General features: G+C 52.1%; 5 protein-coding genes across 5 annotated transcripts; 1 reads left to right on the top strand and 4 right to left on the bottom strand.

Moving 5' to 3' along the window:
- Positions 1-11766: 11766 nt before the first annotated feature.
- On the top strand, positions 11767-13298 carry BROUX77_006458 (uncharacterized protein; the record flags this gene model as incomplete). The annotated part of the gene is made up of 2 exons (XM_073751445.1): positions 11767-12355; positions 12412-13298. The coding sequence occupies 2 exons, from the start codon at positions 11767-11769 to the stop codon at positions 13296-13298; spliced, it is 1476 nt and encodes a 491-aa protein (XP_073603527.1).
- An 804-nt stretch (positions 13299-14102) lies between these two features.
- BROUX77_006457 (uncharacterized protein) lies at positions 14103-15065 on the bottom strand (the record flags this gene model as incomplete). The annotated part of the gene is made up of 1 exon (XM_073751444.1): positions 14103-15065. The coding sequence occupies one exon, from the start codon at positions 15063-15065 to the stop codon at positions 14103-14105; it is 963 nt and encodes a 320-aa protein (XP_073603526.1).
- Positions 15066-16086: 1021 nt separating this feature from the next.
- BROUX77_006456 (uncharacterized protein) lies at positions 16087-16684 on the bottom strand (the record flags this gene model as incomplete). Its single annotated transcript, XM_073751443.1, has 3 exons — positions 16087-16248; positions 16331-16457; positions 16566-16684. 3 exons carry the CDS (start codon positions 16682-16684, stop codon positions 16087-16089), a joined length of 408 nt encoding a protein of 135 aa, XP_073603525.1.
- A 756-nt stretch (positions 16685-17440) lies between these two features.
- On the bottom strand, positions 17441-18758 carry BROUX77_006455 (uncharacterized protein; the record flags this gene model as incomplete). The annotated part of the gene is made up of 5 exons (XM_073751441.1): positions 17441-17792; positions 17847-17984; positions 18055-18197; positions 18288-18395; positions 18702-18758. 5 exons carry the CDS (start codon positions 18756-18758, stop codon positions 17441-17443), a joined length of 798 nt encoding a protein of 265 aa, XP_073603524.1.
- Positions 18759-19069: 311 nt separating this feature from the next.
- On the bottom strand, positions 19070-20355 carry BROUX77_006454 (uncharacterized protein; the record flags this gene model as incomplete). Its single annotated transcript, XM_073751440.1, has 2 exons — positions 19070-19110; positions 19182-20355. The coding sequence occupies 2 exons, from the start codon at positions 20353-20355 to the stop codon at positions 19070-19072; spliced, it is 1215 nt and encodes a 404-aa protein (XP_073603523.1).
- Between the last annotated feature and the right edge of the window lie 3 nt (positions 20356-20358).

Here is a 20358-nt window from a genome sequence, read left to right as displayed (position 1 = left end):
TTATTCTTTAACTACATGGTGCCCTTTATGCACTTGACGTTGGCACGGTGCCCAATCGGCTGCTTTTATGCTTTTAATACGGTGTCCCTGGCTTTCCGCAGCTGCATAACTCGGGACAAGGGCAGTTGCATTATTCTCTTGGAAAATGGAACCTGCCAATTCGTTCTTTCCGAAGTTGCTCAGTAACTAATTCATGGGCTGCACCCTTGCCAGATCCTTCGTATGCGAACTTATGTTCGAGTTCCCATGGTCCAAGTCTTGTGTCGAGTCTACTATGTCGAGTCCTAGTCGAGTCCTGGGCTAAAAATACCCCCATAAAAAGCACAACTATTTATTGTGCACAATAGACCTATGTGTGTATGAACATATGCTTGCACATAATTGTGTCTCCACGGCAGTCAAAAATCAGGCACTGCAGGCCAAGCAGGCTAAGCAAAAGCCAAGGTTTCCATCTAGTGTCTCTTGAGTGCCGATGTAACGCCAAATTCCAGGGTTTTGTTTGGCAGTGTGCAACCAAGTTGCGCCCGTAAAATTTGACGTCCGCTCAGACTTTGATGCGGCAACTCTGGCGATGGACAACATACGCTCTCTTGTTCTCCGTCCCATATCAATGTAATTTCCTCTCTCTCATTCACTATCAAACTCATCTTGATTTCTTAGCCCTTACTCCACACAGGTATTATCCATAATCCCCCATGTGTTATGCCAGTGTTCCACTTCTCAGGGCTGTAAAAATAGCAACGGACTTGCCCACGGTCACGCCCTCATCTGGCTTTGCTGGCTTTTGCTTCCCCATGGTTTCTTTTCCTAGTTTGATTCTCCCTTGTTTTCTCCAACTATACCTCGGGCTTGGCATTCGCCCAGATAACTTGATTCTTTATCCTTTCTAGTTACCTGTAAAAGTACTTGTATATACAAGAGTGGGACAACGAAGAGGAGAGGAGACTACGGCCTACCCGGCCAATGCATAGCTGCTGATTTGATTCAGTTCGGGATGTGGTAATGGAGGTGGTGTGGATATGCCCATGAGGAGGCGGAGATGATGAAGAAAGAGCGAGAAAGTCCAAAAGATATGGAGAAAGAGGGGCGTGCAGGAGAGGCAGCAGAAGGGGTACGTTAGACTTGCCCAGTTGCCAACTGGGTCTCTGGGGCTACCTTTGCTGTCCTCAACGGGATTTCAGCGAGTCGTATGCATACAGGATGCCTGATAACGCTAAAATTCATGTCATGTTACCTCTGGCTTCCCTGTCGAACCTTTGTCGTGTTGCCAAGACCATACAGACTGCAACTACACGATAACAGCGGTCAGTCAGCCAGTCAGCTAGAGCTATGCAGGGCGATAATGCCGTCATGTCATGTTGAATGCGTCATGTTTCGTTTCGTGGGCTAGTCTGGCTTCATGTCTGCCCACGTGTTGTTTGGCCTGTCTGCACTGTGTGTGGCTGGCTCACGATTGGCTCACGACAACAGGTGAGGTTCCTCTCTCCACTCTCCTCTTACTGCCTGTGGCTTGGCTGTAACTCTGCCCTGCCTGCTTCTCTCCTGTTCTGCCCTGCCCTGCTCTGCCCTGCCCTACCCAGTCCTATCTTCACCTGTCTTGTTCTTGGCTCCTCCTTGGCTTTCCTCACGTAGATTCCCAACAGCCCAGAGACACACCAACATGCAGATTCCGCAGCAGGACTCCAGGTGGGCCGGCGGTAAGTGCCACGCAAACAAACACCTGCAAACATGCCTGTGCGGGCAGGACAGTGTAACAGAATGCCGGTCTAGCGACCCAGAAACAGGCGCTCCAAGATCAATATCGATACCGATAATACATTGCAGATGCACGACACGCGCCACAATGGGTCATGTTCACTACTGCAACTGCCACTCCAGCGAGGCTGGCCAGAAAAACTGCTTCTGCAAGATCGCCAGAGGCCAGCAAATCTCCTCCAGCACAGCCACACTTCCTGTGTGAGTGGGTTTCCAAGTTCCCCAGTATCAGAAGCAGAAACAATAGCGCCAGTGACAATAGAAACAGAACTGCAGCTAGAAGGACGAGAGAAGATCCCCTGGCCACAAACACCACGCGGAGAATTAGGCTATGGCAGGTTCGCAAGCTGGCCTCGGCATATCTTTCGGGCTTATGGTGCATCACAGTATGCACGACAGGTGTAGATACATGTATATATCGTAAAGACACAGGGAGGGGCGTAATGTGGCTAACGATGTTGTCAAGTTCCACCAAGCAAGAGAGACTGTCTTGTTATGTTGTTAGTGGTTAACCCTATGTAACCCTACAGTAACTCAATTTAACTACGCCATGGGGGCATATTAACTGTGACATTTATAGCTTGTTTTCCCGTTTCATTTGGGGGGACTTTTTGTTTATTTCACACTCTTGGCATCTCTTCTGCCATTAAACAAAGTTGCTATTTTAATCTTTGGATGCTACTCTAGCATTGTTGTTTATGGCCTAACCAGTGACGTAGGGACAACAAAATATCACACCTCTAGCCTGTCTAGGCAAGACTTCAATGCCGTGTCAGCAACGGCAATGGCTGCGATTCTACTAACAAGTGATAGCCATCTAGCGGGCTCGAAAGGACAGAGGAAGAGAGGCAAAGACGCACAGACGAGGAGTTGCAGGCTGCCAGACTTTCGTGTGATTTTCTTCTTCGCGCTTGTCCTTCCACGAGACCTCGGATTCTGTTTCTCTGGCTCTCTGGTCTAGATCTACAAGTAGTATCTAAAAGTTGCAAAAGGCCGCTCGGACGCTGTAGCGGCACCCGCGCTATTGGAGACAGAGAAAACAGAAAATATAGAGCAATAATCCCACCGTATGAGTGGTAGTTGTACAGACTTGTGGTGCTAGTAAACAACAAAGGTCAGAAAAATACCAACATATAGCACTGGTGCTATAAGTGCTATCGGGATATTTATTGCCAGTATATAACACAGGGCAAAGAGACAACAAGGAATGCTGACGTAAAGAAGAAGAAATCGAATGAGAAGAGGGACAGAAGTGCCCGGCCTTTTCATAGGCTTATCGAGTTTCGCCGAGGAGGTCCGACGAGAGACGTAAGAAAATGAGAGGAAAAGAATAATGAAAAAAAGAAAATGAAGAAAAAAAGAAGCAAGAGTTGATCATTATTCACCAAATTCAAGGCTACACAGCAAAATTGTATGAGACTCGTTCTCCAGTTCCAGAGAAAAAAAGAAACCAAGGCAAAGCTTCATGACTGCTCGCCCTCCACTACGCCTCTGTCTTCTCCTCCCCCCTCCGTCCCGCTCGACGGTCCCCATTCTCGGGAAGCCTGGGGCTGCTGTTGCTACTAGCTGGCGCTAACTTGAGAGTCAAAAAAGCAAAGGCAAACCCGCCAACCACAAAAAGCCTGGTCAGAAACAAAAACAATGGGAATAGGCCAGAGACCAAGGACAAAGACTTGGGGCACTGAGGAGGAGGGGCTTGGTACCTGCAGTTGGCGTACGCAACAGACACCCGGTGGGCGATGCGGAAAGACTTGAAGCACAAGGGACGACTAGGGGATATGGGGAGCTAGGCCAGCAGCCAGAGCCAGAGGGAAAGCTAAAGCAACCATCTTCACTAGATACAGATTGGGCCAGGGCAGGCCACCAGAGCAGAGGCCTGTAAGCATCCTGTGGGCCGGGGGAGTTGGCGTCTGTGTACAGTCTGGAGTGTCTGTGTCTGGGATTCTGTGCATATCTTTGTCCGTGTTTATGTCTGTCTGTACATCAGATCTGTCTGTGTTTATGGCCACTCGCCTATTTGGCTGTCTTGGGCGACTGCATAAATCCCGAGGGGCCTCATCATTGTACTACATACCCATCACGACTATGACGCTGGCCCAATTTTTCTTCCTTCTCTCTCTTGCTCTACCTCTCGCGACGGTAATCTAGACCAGCTGTCGCCACCCCCCATAGACGCGCATATGGATGTTAGGCAGGCCAGGAGTCTCAGGTGACAGTTGGCCTTACGGGTATTTTGGAGGCCAAGTGCCGGTTAAGCAGACAGGGAGGGCAGCGGCGAGCAGGGCAACCAAGGAAACGGGAAATAATAAGGAAATAAACACGAAGAGGGAAACATATTCAGAGACAACAAGCCGCAAAGACGAAAAAGACGCATGAGCTCTATCCGGCCTTATCTTCGGGCAAGACTCCGCCCGGACCGTCTGGTGGCCACGCCGCTCCACCCCCAGCGAAGTCTCCTCTGCTCCCTCTGCCCACACACACCCTCACTCGCGCCAAATCTTGCTCATCCAGAGAAGCCAACAAACCGTTTATTTGCCTCGTTCTCGAAAAAAGTGAAAAGAGAAGACAACACCCAGTGCGCACGTTCCCATGTGCTATGAGGTAATGCGTCCCACTGCAATGGAGATGAGCGTCTGGTCTAGCTGTAAATGCAAGCACACACCACGGAGCAGTCGAGATTGCAAAGAAAAGGTGCCGAGCCTCACAGGCGTAAGAGTGAGAGGGCAATAGAGAGAGAAGACTGTTGCGTGCTAGTTCCAAAGTTGCCTGTTTCAATACCAGCGACCGGATCATCCGGTGGCCTAGTGCTAGTGAGCTAACAACATGAACAACATGACTATCTTCATCAGTCAGTCTCAACGTGAGCAAAAACAGAGAATTTCACGCCACGCAGTCTGCACGTAGAGCTAGATTCCTGGAGTCTTTGCCAGATGTGTCAGTCATATCCCAACAAGTAGAGTTGCTAGTCTCCGACACCAGTCTAGCCCGATCCGCAGAGAAGCGTGCAAGCGAACAGATTGCCGCTGCCAGTCCTTTGACTCTGGCCACACTTATCACAATAGCTTAGGGTAGAGCATAGAAACGGGCGCGAGCGTGACCCTCTCTCCTTTCCCGCAGACCCGACCGTCTCTGGCAGCCGAGTGGCATTGGTGTAGAGCGCGGCTGTCGAGCCGTCTTGTTTTTTTACAGCATGTATCCTCATTTTCCTTTTGTTCCCCGCAAGCTCGTTGCCGAATCTGTTCCCTCGGACTGTGTAATGTTCTTGGAGGCTCTGGGGAACAAGAGAATCAAGCGCTGCAGAGGCCAGATAGTGCCTTGTAGTGCCTCATAGGCCACCGCAAGCACTTTCCAAGATCTCCAGATTCCTGTCACTCCCGATTCTTTGCCACTTGGGCTCTCAAAAGCGCACGGTAAGGTGGATATTCGACTTTCCCCAGGTTGGCATCAGGCGAGGGCCATGTTGGTCCAGCAAGATTGGATGATATTAATAACTGTTTGCCATAAAAAGAGAATGGTAGCCAGTTGAGCGGCGATTCTATAACGTCAAGACGGTGATACACATTTTCTATATACACTAGTATGTGGCAGTAAATGCATTCACACTCAACGCGTCGTTAGTCGGAGGAACAGAGAATGCGCATTTCATTGGCACTTTGTTTTCAATGCCAAAGACGACACAAAAAGATAGATCGGCTCAAGTGACCTGGTAGCATTCATCGCATGTCAGGAGGGACGTTGTGTAATTAGGGTAGATGACAGGTCTGTTGTATGTACTTGTGCAGTTAAACGACCCTGGAGAACGCATGGAAGAAAAGAAAAAAAAGGAACACGGGGCCTTAGTCAGCCATCCAAATGCTACAAGGGCCCCATTTACAAGTTACATAGTCGGTCTTCGCCGCTCGCTTTATGCGCACGCCCTTTGCCAGGAATGCGGCACAACAGATCCAAGAAGCCCTTCCATGTATGTATGTACATACATACTCTTGTGCCAGTATATCCATCCTCCAGGGGAAAAATCGCAGGAAAAAAAAAAGCCGACTAATGCAACAGCTACTCTGGCTCACCGCTTACTTGTAGTATCAGACGAGGATTATCTGCCACGGTCATGGGCGACTACAACGATGGCTGCATCTACACATGTACGAAGATATTTGTGTTTTTTTTTTGCTGCTTCCGACGTTAACTCCACGTTGTCTGTCCCCCGAGCGTTTTCTGCCGTGCAGCCGGCTTTGCTTCTTGCCCTTTTTCTCTCGATGTGTATGTGCGTGTCGGCCAATGATGACAGTATGTGAACATAAGTCCATACTGCGCTCTGCCTAGGCGTGACATGCTAGTTGGCCTAAACGCACAGTTCACTCAGGGCCGCTTGAAGCTGTCAAAGCTGGGCTGCAGTCTGAAGTAGTGGAACGAGAACGGGCTGTTTCTACTTGGACACATGTCTGTATATGCACCTACATATTGTCTCTGTGTATGTATGTATGTACATAGTCCACTCATAGTCTGTCTCTTGGGGAGGCCTGCGCTGTAAGTCAAGGACTGGCCTATTCTCAGAGGTGTGCTCTAGGCTTTCTACAGCACCAGAAGATCCGTGTGTCAACGGCCGGAAGCTCTGTACTAGAACTTGTCTTTGCCCCTTGCACACGCCTGCACCTGCACCTACGCTCCCGCTCTTTGTCTTCTCGTCCGTGTCCGGCAGCGGGAGAGCGGGCGTTGTTTGGATGGATTGTAGGTACATGCGGGAGTGTGGTACGGGTGCATACAAGGACACATGGATGTATACAAGCAGATACAGATCACTACATGAATCCATCTGCAAAGGAAGACAGAGAAAGAATCCACACCAAGCCCTGGCTGCTTGCTACCCCGGCTTCCATACATACATGTCTTCTGTACTGCGTGCATATCAAGCTCAAGCTCCCCCTGGCACGCCGCCATCTTGCGCCCATCGGTAGCTCAGGAAAGCCACGATCTCGTTGAATGTAACGGCTTTCTGGGGGGGAGATCAGCCTGAAAGACGGTGAAGCTCTTTTTCAAAGTTCAAGTACACTTTTGTCTACCCATACACGTCGACCTCCGGAACAAAAAAAAATCAACGAGGCCCTGCTGTTTTCTTTTTGCCCCTATATGCAGGAGAAGCAGAGTTTTTTATCGCGCATGCACGAAGAAAAGAATTCGACACTTCTAAATGCTACCACAACGTTTGACGCGATCTCGCCATCGAGAAAACAAAAACTGGAGGAAAAAAAAAAAGAGAGGGCAAGTCACCAGGAGAACTCATGCACCGACCATTCCGCGTCCAATCCACACATACACAGGCCACAATAGAACAAGGCTTTAAATGGTGTGCAGAGAGCAGGCACAAACATCTTCTCTTGCGTTGATCCACGTTGGAGGCTGGGGAAAGGCATTCTTCAAGGGCAAGATGAAATCGAAAGGGCGAGATGAAAAAAAAAGACATCGTAACCGATATTGTTTGAATTCCGATGTGAATACTTCGAAATAACGGCAGGTCTCATCCAAACACAGCGAAAGAACCTCCCCAAAACGTCCCTAGCGCGCCACCAGAAACAATTTTGACAAGTTGACAGGGAGAAGAAAAAGAAAAGAAAAGACAAGACAAGCCCTTGTCATGTTTCTTCTCCCAGCCCTTCTACCGCGTTTCTAGGTTACTTCTAGAAGCCTTTTAGAAGCTGCACCTCTGCTTCTCTGCCCCACTTACACCATGCAACAATGCGGCGTCAGAGCCAACACCTTCCCGTTTTGGAAAAAAGCCGGTGGTTACACATAGTGTGTATACTGTGACCATGCACTGTGCGTGATTTGTCCTTTGTTCTGGAGATGCTACTTCTGATTGTCTCATTGTTTAGGTCGTTATGATCCCGGGAAACCGCCGAAGGGAGACTCCGATGAGAAGAGAAGAGCAAAAAAAAAACCCGGGCTTAATGGCGTGGTTGGATTTCATCCTGTTTGGGCAGCACTGGTTCTCTATTGTTTGCCTCCATCTAGTACTACATGCAGGCTTCCCCGAGCCCTTGAGGAACCATGAACGAGGATGCAGATACACAGATTCCGGATTGACAGCGCCCACATGCTCTCGGCGTTTTATTCGTACACACTGCTCAAGCCTTGTAGTGCTGCCAGGGCCTGTGGAACAAGACATGTGTGTATGTCTTACTATGATGGCATTGCTGTGAGAACAAGGCCAGGTGGGGCTTGTAGAACGTGAACAAAGTGAGTGCAGCAAGGGGGAAAGAGAGGACCGGGCATACTAGCGAGTTTATAGATTTCGGATTGAAACAAATTCAAGTATCCCTATCGACGAAGGGGAAAGAAATCAAGGTCTACCCAACCGACAGTGAAGAGACTTGGTAGCCGAGTCATCCGACCTGTCCTATCATGACTGAAGTCTATTTCCTTAGTTACAGAAAAATAAGCACACATAATGACATACGAGTGGTGATTGGCTCGCCATTTCATGCAACTGCTTGCAGGGTCTAGCCGGTAGCTTTCTATCCGCGTATGTAAGTAACTATAAACTACAATTCATCTATGTACGGATCTTCACCCAAATGAAATCACAGCAGACCCAGTCTGCGTCTCGGCGTGCGAGCAACGGCACAGATGCCAAAAAAGAAGCAAGAGTAAAATAAGCCTCGTCCATAGTCGGCTGTCCCAAAATAAACTGTTCCCAAGCCCCCCTGTCAGATCTTGGCAGGTCCAGCCGCTCCAGGCATGAGTCTCGATCTGCTTGATTGTTGATGTGATGGTTATATAAAAACTTGTATATGCGTATATGAGTGTCCAGCGAGCCAGAAACAGATTGGCATGAAGTGCGCTAAGTTGGTATGTCAATGGATCCAAAGAAATAGCTCCGGTGAGAGTTGCTTTTTTACTGGTCGTGAGGATTTTAACTTTTGTCAGTATTGACTAGACTCTAGTTAACTGTGTCAACACTGAGCACAAAGGTGTCTTTTTTGTTTCACGTTTAATGAGACAGCTACTGGACTAGGGTTAGCAACAACACTAGGGTTAACATGATCCGGGAGTTTACTCTATGGCGCTTCTGAGGCTGCAGCGTCCCGTTAGCGGAAACCCTCGGGGACAAGACTCCAAGCTCCAAGACAAAGTCGTCTGTGACAAACTCCAAGCTTCTCACGATGCAAATCTGCGAGCCGAGTGTCTGGCCCAACAGCCACGGGCTGCTTCAGCTCCAAAAGCCTAGTTTCCAGTGCCTTTGATTTGCCGACTTCCTTTGCCCCCCCTTGTCCACCCATCCGCTCCCTTGCCCCTTCTTTAGAAAGAGAAACTCTGGGCAAAAGAGACTAAAACGCCGCTGGCTTCAAGGAGAATCAAATGAGCCGCCACGCGTGCGGTGGCCTGTACAAGCTGTAGCCACTAATAAGGGTGCTGAAAAGGCGGCTCTCAGATGGGTTTAGATCTGTCCGCTGTGGGCTGTAACACCAGCAGATCCAGAGATCAACGAACAATGCGCAGGAACTCTCGTCAGAGGCCTTTACAAACCGCTTAGACTACCCTATGCTGCCCTTTGCCGTCTACCAGGTCTGGCAAGCAGGCATTCTTCTGAGGCGTCTTTTCTTTTCAGGGAAAGTTCCGATGATGGGGGGAGATTGGAGCGGGTGGCGTGGATGACATGGGGAGGAGCACCAGGGCAAGACTACCAAGGGCCAAAGCCATGCCAGGCCCACGACACTCGCTAGGCCTGGCAGCGGACTAGCTATTCTTCCTGCGGCAATGGAAATAGAAACCAGGCTTTACTTGGAATATGGGATACTTGCTAGAGTTGGCCGCGGCATGCATGTAGTCGTTGCTGTGTGCGGGCGGATTGGGGCTAGAGCAAGAGACGAAGGCTTACATTATTCGTGCAATGAGCGCAGCAAATATAGAAGCAAGCCTATCTATTGTCACATAAATCACCACACACACTGCGCACAACATCAGATCTGATGTCGTGCCCTACGTTAATATCAGCATTCGTGCTGTTGTCGACCACAACATAGGCTGATTTTTATTGTAGCAAGTACATAGCACTAAGCAGCAGACTAGCACATATACCTACCGTATCAGCCCGGTCCACCGTGAGCCTCAACCAAGCCAGGCTAGTTGGTGACGGACTGCCTGTGCTGTGCCGATGTTAAAGTGGCCGCGGGGGACTATGTAATGTGTTTTGTAATGCATATGAGCGTAATCAAAAGAAAAGCACTGCGCGTGAGATGCTGCTCAGCGTGAGACCGCGTTCGTTACACGTAGCATCGCGCTTGGCCTCTCAAGGAGGCTTACATGTTTGCACGCGAATCTGTCTATATGGATCCTGCTGCTTCACGTATCTCGGACCAGTTTACATGATGGCGGACCAACAGGCGCAAGCTTTGTTTCTCCATCACGGCGGACCAAGACGACGACTTCTCCTCCTCCCCGTTCTGGCTTTCGTCATACCATTGTGGACCTGGCCATCTAGTCGCGTGTAAACGAGAAATGCGAGTAGACATTTGGCCTGTTGACGGGGGGCTCAATCGAGGACAGATTGATGAATGGCTTTAGATGTATACCGTATACCATACAAAGTGGAAGCTTAATAGAAGCAGCATGATATTGGGAAAGAAAAAAAAAACAACAGGGAAGTCCAAAAAAAAGAAGGAAGATGAGAAAAGAGAAAACAGAGAAAAAAAAAGGGAAAAAAGAGTCAAAAAAGCAAGCACAGTGTGTACAGGGGGTGTAGCGAGGGGCGTTGTAGAAGCCGGATTCTATTTTCCCTCTGGTGTTTTTTATATGCATACTCTTTTTTGTAGGCTATTATTCTCTTTATTCTCTCTCCATTATCTGAGTCTTTTTCTCCCATTAAATCTACTGGCTTATGTGAGGAGGGGTGTCTGGTAATCGTGTTCGTTGGCCACACTCTCGTGATCTTATCGAGAGTCTCTCAATCTGAACAGCCTTCGCTGCTGCTGCTGTTGCTGTTTCCGCGGGCCTCTCAGACACCTCCTCGCCCGCGAACTTGCCGCAGTTACATGGTTGAATTGTTGCGATCGCTAGTCCAGAGGTCTCTTTTTTTGGAGAGTCTGGCTGCTTGGGGCCAGGGGGGCCCTGGCCTGTGGGTGTACGCACCCTGGGACCTGGTCGCGTTATCTCTTGTCTACGGGCCACCCCTCCCCGGTCCTTGTTGCTTGGCTTCTGGGGCCCTTGTCGTCTTGGTCTGGCTGTCCCGATCACTTAATCACATCCATTCCACATCGCACGTCGTCTCTAGAATATAAACCTTGGCCTGTCTCCTGCTTCATGGCTTCTCTTGTTCTTGCTGCTCATCAACCAGTCCAAGCTCCTCCTCCTCGTTCTTGTGCCTGCTTCTCGATCACCTCGTTCTTGATCTATCTTGTTCCATCTTGTATTGGCTCTTGTTCGTGTTTTGATATAAGAAACCCGAACATCCTTTGCATTGTCACTTTTAGTCTTGAGCACCTCTCCTCTTCCTCTTCCTCTTCTACTTCAACGATTCTTATTAGTTTCTTTCTTCTTTCTCAGTCCTTAACGTTTATTACAACTTTCTTATTTTTATTTTTTATTTTTTATTTTTCTTGTTCTTATAAGCCCGGACCAGACCTCGGTTTACAGTAGTTACGAGCTTTTTAGGTACGTGCCTGTCTTTGGTGGTTGTTCTCGCCTTGTTCTGGAAGTGCGCTGGCTCTTGCCCATTGTCTCATTGTTTGTGCCGCCGAGTCTGTACTAACGACTTGCAGTTTCTCGATTCAGAAAAAGCAAAAGAAAGAAAAAAGACAGCACTTGCTTGTTTTGGCCTTTTCCTAACGACCTTCAGTTGCATTCTCCACGCTCCTGCCCTGCCAACTTTTGCGCTCCTTCCATTTCTTCTCTTCCTGAATCTTGCGGCTCTCGTCCAAGTTCCCCGCCCGGTTTTTTTCGCGAATTTTTTTTGAAGCACGTCAAGAGGTCTCTTCCTTGTCTCCCTTTCTCTCTTCACAGGCTTCCGCCCCTCCCCAAATGCAATCTCCTATCCGCCCCGAGGTTATGGGAATTACGAATCTGGTGTCTTCCCGCGCCATGGCTCAGCACCACATTCCCGTTTCCACTGCCGACTACCAGATGTCGACGCTCGGCAGACTGCCGGACCCCATTGACCGCTCTGACTCTCCCCACGGCTCCGTGCACTCGATGCACTCGCTGCACTCGCGCTACTCACCGCGCCCCGGCGAGATGACGCTCGGCTACGGCTCTCCCGGCAGCATGCATCACATGGGCCCCGCTGACGCCAGCATGGCCGGCTTGCCCATTCCCGGCATGGCCCACTCCATGCCTCCCCAGTACAACACCGACTACAAGAGCGACGGCCTTGGCGGCTGGGCTCACTCTGTGCCCCAGGGTCACCATATGGGCCTCGGTGTCCACATGCAGCAGCCTCACCAGCAGCATGCCCCTCAGCCCCAGCACCAGCCCCAGGTCCCCCAGCAGCAGCAACAACCGGGCCAGCAGCAGCAGTCGCAGCAGCCCGTCCAGACCGGCCCCGTCAAGGCCCACCCCTGCCGCACCTGTGGCAAGGGCTTTGCCCGCCGCAGTGATCTCGCTCGTCACGGTAAGAATCTCCACTGTCTCCTCTGGCTCACATAGCCGTACTAACTCATTTCACAGAGCGCATTCACTCGGGCCACCGTCCCCACGCCTGCGACTATCCCGGCTGCGGCAAGCAATTCATCCAGCGCTCTGCGCTCACTGTCCACACCCGCGTGCACACTGGCGAGAAGCCTCACATGTGCGAGCGCTGCGGCAAGCCCTTTGGTGACAGCAGCTCGTTGGCCCGCCACCGCCGCACCCACTCGGGCCGCCGCCCGTACAAGTGCCCCTACGCCAACTGCCAAAAGACCTTCACCCGCCGCACCACCCTGACCCGCCACCAGAACCACCACGTTGGCACTATCGAGGAGGCTGCCGCTGCTACCGCCGCCGCGCTCGCCTCGCGCCCCAACCTCATGAAGATGGGCCGCTCGTCGGACATCGACCCCATGTCGCAGACGGCCTCTCCCGTCTCGACTCCCTCTCCCAACCAGCGCCCCATGTCCATGTCTCCCGCCATGCAGCACATGGAGAACCGCGCGCCCGCAGCCGTCGACTTCCAGCAGTACAGCACCATGCCGCCGCACATGCGCAGCGACCTGTCGCAGCAGCCCGGCGTCTACGCGCCGTTGCGCCCCACTTCGCACCCCACCAGCTACGGCCCGCCGCCGTCGACGCTGGAGCCCAGCCTGGACCAGACTCAGGGTGGCGCTGGCCAGCAGCAGCCCCAGAGCACCCCCGGCAGCACTGTCGGCAGCCCTCACATGAGCAGCGTCGGCAGCTGGCAGTCGCCCCAGCATGTCAACGTCAGCTCGTCGCCGCACTCGTCACACCACGCCCAGAGCAACGTCGGCTTTGTCTACCCCGAGCCCGACACCTACGCCAACCAGCTGTACTTCAACGCCAGCGCGGCGGCCATGAGACGCTCTCAGGGTGCTGAGGCCGGCTTGGTGCCTCTGTCTTAGGAGACATTGCTCCCGACGGCGGGTCTTGCCCGACATGTTTGTTCTCCCAACTTGAAAAAAATTGTGCATCTGCTGTTGCTGATGCTTTCATTCACATGAGCGGCCCTCTTTTCTGCATTATGTCATTTTCTCTTTGTTCTGTTGGGCCGGCGCTCCCCATTCGCCATCACTGCATTTTATAGACTTCTTCATGGCCTCGAGCTTTCTCATGCTCATCGCCGTACATACCCACGTTCGCTACCTCATTCTCTCCCCCTTTTGCATATCCTCTTTGCATCATGTTGCTCTGCCTTGTTTCCCCAGTTCTGTTCCCCCTCTTTCTACCTATAGCATATCCTCTTCCTTGGCATACTTAATAGACCCAGAAGAAATGGGCCTTTTACCCTGAAAAAGATAAATCTCCAAAAAGAACGCGTGTTATGTGTGGCATATGCTTGTTTTTTTTCTTTTCACTTGGACACCGGCCGGTGTTCTGTTGGCTACGATGGCGCAATGATGACGATGTACTTCTACAAATTTATGGGCGGATATTTCATTCCTGGGTTCCTTTTTATCAATTGCTTTGTTTTTTTTTTTAGTTAATTCTGTGTTAAATGCATCAAATACATAATCGCAATGAATAACATTGAGTGCGCGCGTGCTGGTGACCGTGATATGATGTGGTGGTGTAAGAACCAAGTTGATATCTAGATAGGAGAAAAGTCAAAGAATTCCAAGTAACGCCACATATCCCCAAGAAGATATAAAGAGGGGAAAAATTAAAAAGAAAAAAAAAATCATGCTTCCTTACCCATTCTTCCATGCCTATTTCCTGCCGTTGGCTCCGCCCGCACCGCCGGTACTCGCTGACATGCCTGGCAAAAGGCGGCCATTCTCGCGCAACAGCGCCTCCATGTGTTCGTTAGTCGCCTTGCCAATCTTACGCACGGCGCGCTTTTTCTGCGCCTTTCCCTTGGGCGCGACGGCCTTGATGGCCGAGGGGTCATCGCTGGTGGGCCGTTGACCGACGGCGAGCAGCTTGCGCGGGAGCTCGTCGACCTTGGGGATGATGGTGGTCAGCCACATCTTTTGGAAGTCGGGATCAATGTGGTGGAAGAGCGAGGCGTCGTCGAGAAAAACTTGACGCGGCACGTTATCCTTTTTTGTGCGGCACACAAGGATCTTGCGTTCTTTTTCCAGCTCGGCTAGCGCTGGCTCGCAGTCGGGCCAGCCGTCTTTGAGCTCGCGCACCTGCACGCCCTGGGAATCCGTACGCTTCTGTAGATACTGCAGCAGCGAGACCTTGTCGCGCACGCCGGGAATCAACGGGCGGTGGGCATAGGTGCCGCTCTTCCATGTCTGCTCCGACAGCTTGGGGTCAGGGAAGAACTCGATGCGCGGGTGGCGGCGCATGGTCTCGACCAGTTCCTTTTGATGCTCTTCGTTGAAGCGGGTCAGCGACAGGTAAGCTAAGATGTCCTGCACCGGCAGCTTGTTGTCCTTTCCCTTGAGGAACTCGACGGCAAACGTCATCTGCGTCATCAAGTCGTTGCCAAAACCCGTGATGTCAGGCTGCGAGTATACGGTGCCGGGCGCATCGCGCTTGCGCTTTGTCGGTGTCGAGGCCGCATCGGCGCGGGCAGCAGCAGCGGGCGCGGGCGAGACAGCGCGGGCAGCAGCAGCGGCGCTGAGGCTTTTGAGAGACGAGGACTTGGACATTTTGGAAGCCGCCTCGATGGCGCTTGCGCCAAGACCGCTCTTGGACTGCCGTGGGACATAGGCGGGCATTCTGAAGACGTCAACGAGAGTACCGGCTCAGTCTGTTTGTGTGTGGGACAAGGTTTGGCGGTGGCCAAAGAGCGTTCGAGGCGTTAGCAAAGCGTCGTCGTTGGCGGCGGCGGCGGCAGTAGCGGCGTCGGTGGTGACAAGACGTGAGGCACTACAATTGAACAAGGCGCAATAAAGAAGGTAGAAGCCTACGGAAAAGTCCAATGCCACAAAGCGATTGAGGTAGTTTTCTCGCTGAGTATTACGCAAATGGACGATGGGCAAAATTAATGGCGAGAAGACTGCAAGTTCAACGGGGGCCAAGCAACTTCGAGGGCCGCTGCAGATTTGTCGCAAACTGCTTTGACCTCGAGAAAGTCAAACGCAGCCACGTGGGCTGAGGTAAGCAGTCGTGGCGCTGTTCTGTTTTGGCAGGTGCAGCGTGGCAGAGTCCATGAGGGAGGTGTGGCGTCTGACCCCCACTTGCAAGGCTGCAGGTACAAGGCTATGGCACCCACTAGCACCTTCCTTTCGGAGAACACGTCAAGAAGTACGAAGCGACAGACAGTTGGATCAAATATGACAGCCAAGTCTCAATTGCACAAATTTCAGATCAATTTACGTTTGATTTAACAAATGAGTTTTCATTCATTGGTCATCTGGCATTTTGTCCTTTCTAGATTTCTTCCCAGGGCCAAAATTCCGTTGTAACAGTTGTTTCCATCATCGCCATCGCCGTGGTATTCCGTCATGCGTCTTGTTGGAGAAGACGAGCAAAAAAAAAAGCAAGAAAAAAATATAAAGAAAAGATCAAGGTGAAAGAGCTCCCCCTGAGTGTATCGTTGCCTGGCGTCGCACAATCAAAGGGGTAGAGGAGGGAGGGAGGGGGTGTTGTCGTGTAAGAGAGGGTCGAGAGTATGTGTCTATGTGCAAAAGCAAATCTGCAGCGCAAAAGAAGAGAAGCAAGGAAGGCATCACCGGCTCGCTCAAGCTCGATTTTGTCGGCTCAAGAGAAGCCGGGACTTGGCTCCGTTCTAATATCTTAAGCCTGAACCTGCTGCTTCTGGGCCTCGAGATAGTTGTAGCCAAAGTAGCCAATGGCGCCAACAATCAGCACGCCCAGGTACATGCCGAGGCCGAGACCAGATTCGCTAGAAGAGCCAGAAGTCGAGGCAGACGACTTCTTTGGGCCCTTTTCGCCGGGCTGTTGCAAAAGCTATGTTAGCAGGTATGTCTCGGGAGCGCAATCATTGCCGGCGCCGGCGCCAAGAAGCGGGCTTGCTTACCTGGAGCTTGAGCTGGCCAACCAGCATGACGTCCAGAGACTCGCGGGCCTCGTCGCTGTGGCCCACATCGTCAAAGGCCTCGGTGGCATCCTGGCCGGCAACGTCGAGAAGGACCTCTTCGCCGCCACTAGAAAAGGGGAGGTTAGCAAGCTGGGTAGTAGAGATTGAACAGGGCTATTATATTGCACAGGCTGGACAATCTAGGCGGGAGGGAAATTCAGCACAGAAGACTTACGGGTGCTCGTCCATGAATTTGGTGCAGTCGTAGACCTTGTTGTCAATCACCATCCAGATATCATTCTTGGTGTTGTGCTCGGCAACGTCCTGGTAGGTAAGCTCGCGGACCTCTGACATTTTGAATGATTGTAAATGGGTGTATGAAATGAAAGAAACCGAAAGAAAGAAGAACGAATTGGAGGTGAGAGACTGAGAAAGCCAAATGCCCGTGATGGTGACAGAAAGTCAAGATAAAGGAAAAAAAAAAAAAAAGGAAGGGAACAAAAAGGACAAAAAGGGAGTTATCTAAGGCCAGACAAGGAAAATCGCATGTAGGATTTCCCTGGTGACGTTAGGGTTCGCTTTCAACAAACAAAAGCACATGTCAGAAAAACCTAGGACGAAACAGGCACCCAACAAAGAGAACCTCGCCAGTATTGCAAATGGAATAGTAAAAAAAGGGTCTCTTATCGTCTCTTGGTGCGTCTTACGCTCTTCTTTCCTGACACGTTCCCCTTTTCTTCGCCCTCGTTTTCGTCTTCTTGTTCTTAATCTTGTCCTTGTTCTCAACAAAAAAAAACCGTCGCCCGCTAGTTCTCACGGGGCTTGTCCGCCATCTTATCGACTAATCTTATCTCAGCCAATCAGACAGCCCCCTTTGACCTGACTACCTGATTTGATTGGCGGAAAAGGCGCAGGCTAATCACAGCAGGGATGTCCGCAACGGCAGTTGACTTGAATCCATCTCTTTTCCCGGACACCATTAGGACTTTCGGGGCTTGCCGACCATGTGGTGGCGATCTTGTTCTCACAGACAAAGAGTTTTACAGAAGGGAATCAGAAATGCGCATAATCAGTGTCTAGGTCTCGTTCTTGTTCTCGTTCTTCCACAGCTCATCTCCTCGCCGGACCGCCACCAATGTCTTGGCCTAGCCGGTAGCTCGTCACTTTGTCCCACTCAATCTTCTGGCGTGTGACCGGAAGTTGTCGGCGCAGGCCTTTGAACGCGCCCTCGCTCAGACCCGTGAACCCGCGGTTGAGTTCTTCCTGGTACTTCTTCTCGACGCCCGAGATCTCCTTGGCCAGCCCGGCCCCCGTGCCCGACACCACGCTGTTGCCCGACACCGTCTTGTTGGTCAACAGCCGCACGTTGCCGTCTTCGTAGTAGTGCACGTCAACCTTGATCCAGCCGTCGAGCGCCTTGGTGGCTGGGTCAAAGAGGTACTGCGATCTCCAGCGGCCACTCCTGCGATAGTGTTAGAATAGCGCCGCGTGCTGTACGCCTTGCACCAAGACTTACCAGAAGTTGTTGGGGCTGTATTTGCTCGACACAATGACGATTGCAATCTTGGTGTCTTGCTCGGCCGGGAACACGCCGAAGCAGGCGCTGGGAAAGTGCTCGTTGACGTAGGCCTTGAGGCTCTTGGTGGTCGAGTTGCTGTGTGTGCGTCAGTAAGGCCAGCCAGTCATTCTGCGCGCAAATGGCTCCCAGGGACTTTTATTCTTACATCAGGTCAATGTTGGCGCTCTCAGCCACGTAGCTTTTGGCGTTGCTTGCCACCTGGTCGACGTGGTCAAAGTTGAAGCTGACCGAGCTCTCAATGTCATAGTAGCAGTCGTCGCCCAGCGAGTTGTACGGACTGATGATGACCTAAGCACCCGCAAGTCAGTATCTCAACAGTAGCGACAGCGCATGGCGCACAACCGTGCCCTTATGCCAGTGTGTTTGGGGCAAGCATACCGGCTGGCTGCTGCCAGGGAGCTTGACGGCAGTGAACTGCTCCTCGTTGTATTTCTGGAAAGCCGGAGTAAGCTGGTTCACCAAACCAGGCGTGTCGAGAGTCAGGGCCTTGATGTCTGTCCAATAGCTGTGAGCAAATGGTGTCCCCGGCTGGCGGGAGCTATGACGCCCGTGCGAATGGTCGGGCGGGGAGGCACTTTGGCGGGAGCTTCGGGACCTGCACAAGCGCAACTAACCTGCGAAAACATCGGCAAGCTATGCGCACACAGTCAGCAAGAATCCAGCGCGAGAAGAACGAAGCAGCAGTATGTGCGTATATCTGCCCGCCGTGGTGGAGAGGGCCGACGACAGCCTTCCCTGGAAGGCTACGTAGACACGATCCTCGGCAACGAGCAGGAAGAATTCGGAACTCACCTCGCCGGGAGGAGCGCCCTCGACAAAGTCGGACACGGTCTGAAGCTGCGAGTACATTTTTATGCGACGGGAGAAAGTGGCAATATCACAGAGGCAGAGAAGCCAGGAAAGTTGCTTTCCCCAAGGCCAGCAGGTCTCAGCCTTGAATTCAAGCCAGCCCAGCTTGGCTCCTGGGAGCTCCAGGAAAGGCGGGGCACTGGGGCCCCACAGCCCCAGCGCAGGCAGTAGCAGGGTACCTGAAAATACGTACGGGACACATGTAAAATTAAGTACTTTACTATCAGTCACTGCGATACTTACAACCCAACGCCCAAGCTTGCACCCTTGATCGCCTCCTCCAAGATAGCCAGTTCCTCCTGGAATGTGCTTCAGTACTCCGTCACCGCTTTCTTGATGCTGTCGTATATCCCTGTGCGCCGAGGTGTTAGTGTCTGGTTCTCGTCTTTCCTAAAGTCGTGCTTCCACGTGTACTGTACTTACGGGCAACATCCGGTAGGTTGAACTTCTCGTAAAGCAGCCCGGTATGCACGCTCCAGCCAGCAACGCGCTGGACCGGCGCCTCCATCTTGAGAAACGTCTGCTCGTCTTCCTGGATTGAAGCCGCCACCTCGGCCCCGACGCCGGAATTCACCATCGATTCATGCACGACAATGCAGCGGCCCGTCTTGCGCACACTAGCAAAGACCGTTTCTTTGTCCCACGGATACACTGTGCGCAGATCAATCAACTCGACTGTTATGCCAAGGTCCTTTTCCACCTTGTCAATGGCCGCCCAACAGTTGTATAGCGGCTGGCCGTACGACACCACTGTCACGTCTTTGCCTGCCCTGAGGATCTCGGCTTTTGACAGCGGCAGCGCATATGAGCGCACCGGCACCTGCTCAACAGCTGCGCGGTACAGGATCTTGGGTTCCAGGAACACCACCGGGTCGTTGCTCCGGATGGCGCTTAAAAGCAAGCCCTTGGCCTGGAGCGGCGACCGCGGCATTACTACGCGCAACCCGGGGATGTGCGTAAAGAGCGCTTCGGGGGACTGTGAGTGATACAGTGCACCGTGGCCGACGCCGCCACACGGCATACGCACTGTCAGCCCCCCCACGTTCCGGCCGCATGCGCCATCACGGTACCGGTATTTGGCTGCCTCGTTGACCAGCTGGTCAAAGGCCGGGTACACGTAATCCGCAAACTGGATTTCCGCTACCGGCCGCATGCCCTCGGCTGCTGCACCAATGGCGAAGCCCATGATGCCCTGCTCGCATAGCGGCGTGTTGAATACGCGCTGGCTGCCGTATGTGTCGGCGAGCTTCGTCGTGCAGCGAAAGACGCCGCCAAAGGCAACGTCCTCGCCGAAAATCATGACACGCTCATCCTCGGAGAGGGCTGTCGAGAGCGCATCGTTGATTGCCTGGAAGAGATTCATGCGTTGTGTGGGGCCGTTTCGCACGTCCTCCGGCAGCTCGGGGTTGCGCAGGGCCGCCTGGCTATGCTGGGCCAGCAGCGGAGTAGCACTGTAGTCGATAGGGATGTTGAGACGTGCGTTGGGCGGGTGCGATGAATAGGGGCGCTGCCATGTCGTGGGCGGTCTTGGGACAGCTCTCGAAAGGGAGTTGGAGACACATCTTGCTCGAGTGACGATTCTGCTTGGGGCTTTCATGAT

This window comes from Berkeleyomyces rouxiae, assembly GCF_048999995.1.
Source record: "Berkeleyomyces rouxiae strain 22BRR77 chromosome Unknown BrBRR77_ptg000008l, whole genome shotgun sequence".
NCBI classification, from domain to species: domain Eukaryota; kingdom Fungi; phylum Ascomycota; class Sordariomycetes; order Microascales; family Ceratocystidaceae; genus Berkeleyomyces; species Berkeleyomyces rouxiae.
Note: the sequence above shows the minus strand (reverse complement) of the source record. Positions and strands in the feature narration are given on the sequence as shown.